Source organism: Mus caroli, chromosome 11 (genome assembly GCF_900094665.2).
Source record: "Mus caroli chromosome 11, CAROLI_EIJ_v1.1, whole genome shotgun sequence".
Classification (NCBI taxonomy): Eukaryota; Metazoa; Chordata; class Mammalia; order Rodentia; family Muridae; genus Mus; species Mus caroli.
In genome coordinates, this window is record NC_034580.1 from 82,125,211 (window position 1) to 82,135,514 (window position 10,304).

General features: G+C 46.2%; 1 protein-coding gene across 1 annotated transcript in view; it reads right to left on the reverse strand.

Moving 5' to 3' along the window:
- Positions 1-3,341: 3,341 nt before the first annotated feature.
- Positions 3,342-10,304, reverse strand: part of Ypel2 (yippee like 2) — a 60,258-nt gene continuing 53,295 nt past the window's right edge. Inside the window, exon 4 of the mRNA XM_021177474.2 lies at positions 3,342-7,447. Within this exon, the coding sequence (XP_021033133.1) occupies positions 7,358-7,447 (90 nt within the window). The 3' untranslated portion in view covers positions 3,342-7,357. The remainder of the gene's footprint in view (positions 7,448-10,304) is intronic.

A 10,304-nucleotide genomic window follows, 5' to 3' on the forward strand; every position in this document is an offset into this window, starting at 1 on the left:
GAGAGACAAGTTAACCAATCAGATGAGAGAGAAGTTAACCAATCAGATGTAGGCATGCAAATGAGGTGGTAAGCATAACCCAATCCGGGTGTGAGACACGCCTCTCCTAGGCCTATATAAGCAGCACCAGTTCTGGGCTTGGGGTCTCTTCGCCTCTGCAATCAAGCTCTCCCAATAAACATGTGCAGAAGGATCCTGTTGCAGTGTCTCGGGCGGGAGGTGCGCAAGACCTCTCTACAGTATTTTTTTGTTTTTAGGACAGGACTGAACTGGCTGGCCAAAAGCTGGCTCTTTTTATTTTGTTGAGAGAGATTGATGCTTATCTTAGGCAGGACTCAAACTCAGCTTGTCTCCAAGGACAGTCATTTGTCATTCTTCAGCATGGTTCATTGAGCGCTGGGAACCAAACTCCTGGCTGCTACTTGCTGGTCATACATTTTTGCTGGTCTACATCCCTATCCCCTAGACTTGGAGATTCTACCTGCATTCTTGCAGGCCAGAAGAGGGCACCAGATCTCATTACAGATGTTTGTGACCCACCATGTAGTTGCTGGGAATTGAACTCAGGTCCTCTGGAAGAACAGTCAGTGCTCTTAACCTCTGAGCCATCTCTCCAGTCTGACTTTGAGATTCTAAACGTTAAGCACTTTTGATTTACCTGAAGATTAAGGGGGAAGAGCTGCAAGGAAGGAAGAAAACAGCCATGACATGTTGGGTGTGAGATCTGTCAGTGGTGTCATGGTGGGCTGGGATTACAGGAGACGACTTTAGAAGCTGTCCTGTAGTTTTGGTTTTTTTTGAGACAGGTTTTCTCTGCGTAGCCTCAACTGTCCTGGAACTCTGTAGACCAGGCTGACCTTGAACACAGAGAGATCCATCTGCCTCTGCCTCCCAAGATTAAAGGTATGTGCCGCTAATACCACCCAGCCTTAAGTTTGTTTTTGCTGTTGTTTGCTTGTTTGTTTTTGTATTTTGAGACAGCATCTCACACTGTTGTCCTGGCAGGTCTCATAGAAACCCTCCCACCCCATTCTTCCCAGTGTCAAGATTACAGCACAAGCCACCAAGTCCACAAAAATCCCAGCAGTGCCCTGGGGATTCTTTTATGGTCTCAGAGCTTTGGTTTCCACATCTTTAAGTGGAAGAATTATTGTGAAAACGAAACGGTGTGGAGAACACAGATCAGCCAAGTATAGGGAAAGACACAAGAGCTCAGAGGTTAAGAACACTGACTGCTCTTCCAGAGGTCCTGAGTTCAATTCCCAGCAACTGCTGGCCTCGAACTCAGAAATCCGCCTGCCTCTGCCTCCCAAGTGCTGGGATTAATGGTGTCCACCACCATGTCTGGCCCAAATAACTTTAAACATTTACAGAAGTCCAGTTCTCCTGCATGACCCTGACCTGGAGGTGCCATTAGCCTAACCCTGACCTCCTTTAGGTAAGGGAAGGGGTGTGCAGTAGGGACCACCCGGGAATCCCTCTTATGGCCTTGTTTCTTCTTTCTTTTTTAAAAAAGAAAAACAAACAAAAAACCCCAAACCAACCCAAGAGTCAAGAACTTATGGAGTCAATTGTCATGGGTTGCTAGCTGACCCATTGGTTTAAAGAAATGAGGGCAATCAGCGTGTTATTGCTTTCCTGTGGGATGGTTCGATTGCCTAGGGTGGTGTAGGGAGTGCCCAAAGTTCTGCAAGCAAAGCCAGGAGTCACAGGCCAGGCAGAGGCCCAGGCAGGAGTCACAGGCCAGGTAGAGACCCAGGCAGGAGTCACAGGCCAGGTAGAGACCCAGGCAGGAGTCACAGGCCAGGCAGAGAGGCCCAGGCAGGAGTCACAGGTCAGGCAGAGACTCAGGCACTCCCAACTCTCTCCTTCCAGCTTCAGCCCCTGCATGGCTGCCTTAGGCAGCAAAGAGATCAGAATGAGGGTCTGGCTGGCCTGGCCTAGGACTGGCTGGCTGCTGCACATATTTTTTTTCTCATCTCTGTTCACAAAAGGCAAACAAGAGTGAGATGGTAATAGAAAAGTCTACTGAAGCAAAACAGGTCACAGGAAGGAGATAATGTGCCCAATGACAAGAAAAAAGAGACAACCACAGCTGGGCCCAGACGATAGGTGACAAGTCTCAGGAAGAGAGCAGGAGGGATTTGGGGGAACCTGTGTGTGTGTGTGTGTGTGTGTTTAAAAAACAGGATTTCTCTAGGTAGCACTATCTGTCCTGGAACTCTTTGTAGACTAGACAGGCCTTAAACTCAAGAGATCTGCCTACCTCTGCTTCCTGAGTGCTGGGACTAAAGGTGTGCACCGTCGTGCCCAGCCCTCTGAAGAAGTTTAAAATGCAGAGCATATGCTGCAGATCTACGTTAGCAGAGTCCCTGCCTCGCCTGGCCCACACTAAGGATTCTAGTATATTGTATATTCTTTTGTTTGTTTGTTTGAAGACAGGGTTTCTCTGTAAAGCCCTGGATGTCCTGGAACTCATTTTGAAGACCAGGCTGGCCTCTAACTCAGAAATCTGCCTGCCTCTGCCTCCCGAGTGCTGGGATTAAAGGCGTGCGCCACCACGCCCAGCTTTATAATGTATATTCTTAAAAAGGCACCAGTACATATAAATGCATATTACTGTACTTAAGTGATTGGTTATTCAAGATTGTATGCTTGTAAAATATAAACAGCTGGATTATTATAGTGATAGATTTGTTAGTGCCTGTAATCTCCATTTAGTACTTGAACAAGATTTTTCTTCATGTATCATAACATGTATTTATCGCCCAATGTCAGCACGCCTCCTTCCTAATGCAATTTTATATCCAAAGACAATGGTGTCATCAGAAAAGCTTTTAGACTCTTACAAGATGGGTCATGGCAGAGATAACTGGGTAGAGGTCATTTGGGGCTTCTGCTAGGTAAAGGCCAGGAGAAATGTGCAGATGATCAGGAGACCTGAGATTTGTTCATTAACTGGCTTTGTGTCCTTAAGAGAAATATCCTTTATGGTATCATCTAACAGGTCTGTGCCCCGGGCTAGACAGATGGCCTTGAGCAGGCTTCCCAATAATATAAATGAAGACACACACACAGCATCAAAAGAAAACAGACATTCTCCCAAGAGTCAGTATTTGAAAACTTTATTTTTCTCAAATGAGCACCAACACAGATCAGCAATGACAGAAATAACGCACTTCTTACTAATACTGAATCATTATGTACAAATACCGGAAGGAGGTGAAGACAAATTATTCAAAAACAATTGCCTTTGTTATTGAAGCAAAGTGACCTGGGAAAAAAAATTCCCACCCAAGAAAGGAACAAAAAAAAAAAAAAAAAAAAAAAGAAAGAAAGAAAGAAAGAAAAAAAAAAAAAAAAAAAAAAAGAAAGAAAGAAAAAAAGTAACAACAAAAGCAATTCCAAACCCAACAAATACAGTTTGTAAACACAGACAGACAGACAGACAAATCCATGGTGCAGAGTCTTTGCAGGCTGGGAAAAGGAAGCTGACTCCTGTTCTCACCAAACCACTGTAAGACGCTGGACAGATCTAACCCCAGGAGGACAACGCCTTCCGGGTACATTTCATGACTGTATAGTAATTTTATTAATCAACCACAATTTCAAAGACAATCTCTCCCAGTCATAGGACTAGTATTTCCATTGAGGCAGATTTTTTAATATAAAAGTGTGTTCAAGATTTGATTTGCCAGCCTCTGCCTGAACCCCAAGCAATCTGACTTTTAAAAAAAAGCTATTACTATCCTTTTAAACCTGAACTTGTTAACTTCTAATATGACATGGCTTCTAGAACAGCCAGAGCCCTGGGATGTGAGCGCGGCTGAGCCGTTCCCGTCTCAGAGGCACAGACTTCACGCTGGCTCTCTTCACAGATTTGCTTCACTGGCTGTAGAAGCTGAACACACAGAAGAGGAACTGGAACGTTCCCTCAGGGAAAGAAAATCTTGCTTTGGGCTCTTGGTCCACTCACACATGAAAACCAGAGGGAAAACTCTGTCTAAGGTGTAAACTGTAGTTCATAGTGTCCTCAGTAGGAAAGGAAACAGAAAAATGAAACACACACACACACACTCTCTCTCAGTCTATCCCAATTTCTTGGAAGTTCTCCCAACTACAGTAATTACTCTCAAGTTGTTACTACTAAGCTTGTTTCTTTTCTAGCCAATACTGGGCAAGAAAGTATCAATTCACAACCTGATAATTTACTAGTCTCTTCTGCTGGGTAAAAATGCAAACAGAAAACTGCAAAAATGTTTTAAAGCCTCAATCCATTTTTATAGTTACAGATCCTTAAAGAAAATAAAAAAGAGTATCTTGATGATTATCCTTTCCCTTAAAATATACTCCGAGAAACACAGATGAAGCTATAGAATTGAAAATAAAAGTGCTCTCAGGGGGGTCTGAGAATACAGCACCAAATATATTATTTAAAAAATTAAATATTATTTACAAAAGTATATTTCACAAGCGACTGTATAGAGATATATGTATATACTTGGAAATCTCCACTATAAAGGGGACACCTCTTTTGTACACATTGATCCACCAGCTGAGATTTTTACTTTATCTACATGATCTGTCATAGGAGCTGGGGCGGTCGGTACTCGAGTAGCCAGGTCCCGCTGTGAGCATGCAAGCATCAAGCTTGGCTATACTTGACTCATGCTGATTTACTTACTCATCAGCAGCCTGGGGGGAGATACGGGGGGTGGGGTGGGGGTGGGGTGGATGGATTCCAGGGTGACAACTGTCCCATCATCCACAGTGGCACAGGGCAGGTGGCACGAGGGCTGGTCAGCTAGACTTCAAAGTGAAGGTAGCTGGCGGCTGAGGTCCAGACCTTTGGGTCTTCCCTTTCTCCTCTTTTGTCCTTGCCCACCCCTGCCCAAGGTCACCCAATCCACTGCCCATTCCTTGAACCTATGTGGAGTGAAGGGGTGAGGTCTTTGGTTATGCTGAGTCAATCATTTGGTGAGGAAAAAAAAAAAAAACTGACCAGAGAGGCCTTGGGTGCATAAGCCTCTGCCGCCCACTGGGCTGTGGACTCGCTAATACTGCTAAGTGTTAGGTAGACAAGCTGTGAGTGGAGCGAAGAATGGTCATAAGAAGCACTTTTGGTTTCACCGTCACAAAGGGAAGCCTGATGAGTTTTGGTCCCACCCCCAAACTTGTAGTTCAAGGACCCTGCCCCTTTCTCCACCCAGGGCACCATAGATCCAGTTTCTGCAAGTCACCAACTTTAGTTTTAAAGAAACTACCTAGGTTTGACCCCCCCACCCCCTTGTTTTAAAAAAAAAAAAAAAAAAAAAGGACTTGTATTCCCTGAGCAAAGGGTCTAATCAAATCTTTAATGAAGGCCACATCTTCGGACAGGATAAAGAGGGGACAATGGATGACACTTGGAGCTGGCAAGTCAGCTTAGGAATGTGAAACTGGAGAAATGTGTGCCACTGACCACTTGAGCTTGGGAGTCACGGGTGGTTTTTCTGGCCCTCAGTGGGCCTTGCTGTGCAGTGGCTGGGGTGGGGGGCAGAGCTAGTCTTCCAGGGCCCAGGACAAGCANACTTGAGGAACAAAATTCTGTTTCTAGGAATCCTTTTGTGTCCCAGAAGACAGGCAGTCTATTGAGCTGGCCGACTTCCTATTGCCCTGGCAAGTCTCAATTTGTCCATTTCCAGATCAGGACAAAGCCGTGTCCACCACAGCTCTCTCTCTGATGGAATTTGGTTCTGCTGGGGATGTGGACTGGAAAATGTTCCTGGAGGGATGCTTTAGCCTGCTTGGTTAGCCAGGCTACAGGCTCCTATCTTCACGAGCTCACTCTTGCTCCTTCTCTTCTTGGGCTTTTTTTTTCTTTCCCCAGAGGTGAATTTTCCTGTAGGACCAGCCTAGCTAGAGAACAAGATTCTGAGAAGTACCTAATATGCCCATATTTTAACATTATCTTCTGACTAAAAAAATAAACGAAATGGATTTAAACGGGATTTCAAATCCACATAATAGCTGGATTGATGCAAAACAGCCTTCACAGTGTTGATTACACACAATAAATTCTTTTTCATTTCAAGAGATTTACAGGGATTTTTTCTTTCCTCCCCAACCCTAACTCAAGGAAGCTTGGGTGCGGTGGGTGAAGGAGTAATGTTGAATCTGTAATCCCTTCCCACTGCTGGACCACACGGCCAAAAGATGTCTATCCACATAGGAGATTCCGGGCTAAGAATGCAGGCGTAATCTTGGATCTTTGTTTCCCAGGTTATGGTGATAGAATTGGAGGGGGGGGGGGGGAACCCAAAACTCAGAAACACTGTGCACAAAGAATTGCTGGTCCCATGGAAGCTACTGATCATCGGATGAGGAAAGATGTGCTAAGCCTTCACTGGCTCCAATCTGAACGCTTCCTCCCAGAATCTTGCCTCTGCATTTTTACATTTCCTGCTTGCTATCAGGAGCTCCCAGTCCACAGCAATGCCTCCAGCTCCTGGTTCTCCTCCATTACTGATTTTTACTGTGCTTCGGGCTAAATGGGACACATACATCTTGCATCTTTTCCTGCAACCTAAATCAGTTAAGAAGACCCAGAAGGTGATTGCCCAGGAGGGGGGCGGGGGGGGAGAGGGCAGAATCACTAAAACCCACTGAGCTTTACCCCCCCCCCCACACACACACACACTCCCCACCCCCCATCTCTTTAGCAGGACCTTCTCCAGTCCAGGTCCAGAATGCTAGGGTCCTGCCCTGTCAGCTAGAATCAAGGTTGCTTCTTGTGCTAATCCGCTGTCCTGGCACATCTGATGCTAGGGCAGGAGTGTATCATCAGAGAGAACAAAAGCCACGAGGTATTTTTTTTTTCTCTTTGTCCTTTTGAAGGAGTCAATTATTTCAAGCCTAAGTTAGCAGGTCTCCAAGAACGGTACAGTTATTATATTGCACCCTCTTGCCCCTTCCCCAATCCTAGGACTCTCAGGTTCCCCTTTTCTGCTCCTCATGCTCATGTGCCACTGTTCTGACAGGCCATTAGGCAGTTCTCATGTGGGCAGGGGGCCCCCCCTTCAAGCCGGGCTGCCACCATGCAGCCTAGGGTCCGTTCCAGCTCGTAACTGTTTTCAGCCAACACTAGAACAGAGAAGCCAAGATCAACTCACAAACAGATACAAAGCAAAGAGACAGAGAGACAGTGATTTAGAGGCCAGTCACCAAAAATGATGGTGTCAGGGTGGGAGGATGACCCCTGATGGCAAGGCCCCTAAGTTGATGGAACCGAGTGTGTTCAGTCACTCTCTCACGCTTGGGTAGAATGTTCAGTTGGGTGGCATTCACATGGATGCTGGACCGGATGGATGCTATCAGGTCAGTCCCAGCCATTGTCCTTGATCATGTGTGCTAATTCAATGATGTATTTGCCTTCTTTATACTTCTGACTGCTTTCAAAAGCATGTTCCTATAAAACAGAGGAAGAGAAAAAAAGACACAGAGTGACCAAAGGCAGAGATGACTTCTGAGACACAGAAGCAGCGGTGTGGCTGATGACAGGCACCTGGACAGCCATCAGGTGCCCCAAACATTCCAGCACACAGGTGTCCTGAGTTCCTGCTGTTAGCAGCACAACTGAGCGACATCTGGGATTCCTCAGTATCATGACAGAATTTATTTGGATTATTCCTCTTTTAAACTTTTGCTCCAACGTCACCATCTCAGTAAGCTCTTTCCCAGCTACTCAGCCTGGGATCCCAATCTCACCTGCGGCAGGCACCTCGCTGCCCTCTCTTCCCTCTCCCCATGTCTTCCCTTATCTCTATTCTCAGTACACCTTCCTCTCCAATACCCACAAATGCCATATGTAGTCACTTTCTGTTGCCTGTAACACAATAAAAACTTTAAGCAGAGATGTTCTTGCTTTGCACACTTCTGCATTCCCGGAAGACTGAAAGTCAGATAACAGGCCTTCAGGAAACAGATAAAAAGCAGCTGCTGATTTTGGAAGCCAGTTTGGGAGCATTGCAGTGGACAATCTTGGTTTTTATGTGAAGCTTCTTGGCTTTTGAAAAAAAAAAAAAAAAAAAAAAAAAAAAAAAACAAACCCTGACAAGGTGGTGCACACCTTTGATCCCAGCACTCGGGAGGCAGAGGCAGGGAAGGGGCAGAGGCAGAGGCAGGGGCAAAGGCAGGGGCAGAGGCAGGTCTGTGTGAGCTCCAGGGCAGCTATGGCTACATAGTGATCCCTGTCTTAAGCTGACAATCATTCGCACACATACATGTATGTGAGCTCTTGAGGGAACTAGGATCTCTGAAACTTACTAGAAGTCTGCCTTACAGACATTGGTTTCTAGAAGCCTGGTTATCATCTTAAGATGCACCTGTTAGCCGGCAGTGGTGTTGCACGCCTTTAATCCCAGCACTTGGGAGGCAGAGGCAGGAGGATTTCTGAGTTCGAGGCCAGCCTGGTCTACAAAGTGAGTTCCAGGACCAGGGCTATACAGAGAAACCCTGTCTCGGAAAAACAACAACAACAACAACAACAAAAAGCTGCACCTGTTATACATAAGTAGGGTAGCAAGTCCCTCCAGTACTGAGGCCAGTCAGGTCTCACTTTCTGTTCTCTCTGTTTCCACCTCAGGTGAATCAAGAGCTTTTCTTTCACTACTGTGCTCCAGGGTAACAGACACTGCATGAACCCCCCCCCCCCCCCCCCGCAGCTGCAGAAACTCCTCCCACCCCACCCTCTCCACCTACCTGGCAGGTTGCTTCCACCACCACCACCCCACCCCTGTGGAGCCTCTCAGTGAGCCCCACAGAAAGCCTTTCTGCCCAATATAGGACAAAGGACTATCTCACATGCAGAGTGAGGAAGCACACAAGCATTTATACATTATCCCAGAACACCTCTCCTGGAAGTCACTTGGGTAATGACAGAGGCACAAGCAGTAGATAAGGGGCTCTTCTGGCAGAGCCTCTGAGCTCAGTAAGGAACCAGATCCTACTGTTCCAACAAAATAATGACACAAACTACAGCTTTTCTTTTCTGTTTGTTTCTGTGTGTCTCTGGTGATCCTGGAACGCAGAGGTCGGCCTGCCTCTGCCTCCCAAGTACTAGGATTAGAGGCCTGTGCTACCACTGCTCAGCGGGCATTACTAGTGAACTACCACTTCTACTCAGAACTTTCTATTTCTTGTGTTTTAGAACAAGAGTTCAGACTTTAAGTTGTCTTGTTAAGAATCAATCTACAAAGTGAGGAAGAGGGGAGCTAGGACACCAGAGAATGTGCAAACACTCGGTACAACTATGGATTCAGCAGGTTTTCCTGTGCACTCTGTATGTGTGTCTGTCTGTCTGTCTGTCTGTCTGTGCTATAATTTGAGAATTAGACCTGTTGTGTCTCTGTTTAGGGCAGAAGAGAAGAAGAGTAAGAATACTAGGGTGAGTTTTCCTCCGGGATCAAGGGGCACTCCTGTAATCCCAGCACTGGGCAACAGAGGCAGGAGGAAGGAGTACAGCCTGGGCTACATAGTGAGTTCCCAGCATCCTGTGATATGAGGTTTTCCTTTGTGGTTGGGGGTTCACCACACCATGAGGAATTGTACTAAAGGGTCACTGCATTAGGAAGGTTGAGAGCCACTGCACTGTAGGATTGTTCTGTAGGTTCATAAAAATACCAAGACAAAGGAACAGAACAGAGTTGGGTACACCAAGGTGATCAATACAAGCCATCGGATGCTTCCCCGCTGTCCTGCCCATCATCACGATAGGGAGTGGATCGCCATCTTTTTCCCTCTCCTGATGCCGGGGAATCAAGTTCAGGGCTTCTAGGCAAGTGCTTCCTACAGTACTCACTCCCAGTAAGTTTACAGTCAACAGCTTTTTATAAAATTGTCAGATCACCAAACCCGAACCTCAAGCAACAAATGAAACCAGCCAACTCAGGGTTATCTCTTCCTCTAACCCAACATCTCAATGGATGAAGCAGTTCTAGGATCAACAGCAGAACTGTGATCACGTGGTGGTACGTTCCTGTAATTACTGCTCATGGGGGGGGGGGAGGGGCTGCAGAAAAGGACCCAACTTTCAGGCCGATCTGTCCCTTGGCAAGACCTGACATCATCGCCACCACACGGTCCCATTGCTCCTTAATTTATTTTCCTGTAATAAACTTTATTATATATATATATATATATATATATTTTTTTTTTTTTTTTCCGAGACAGGGTTTCTCTGTATAGCCCTGGCTGTCCTGGAACTCACTTTGTAGACCAGGCTGGCCTCGAATTCAGAAATCCACCTGCCTCTGCCTCCCGAGTGC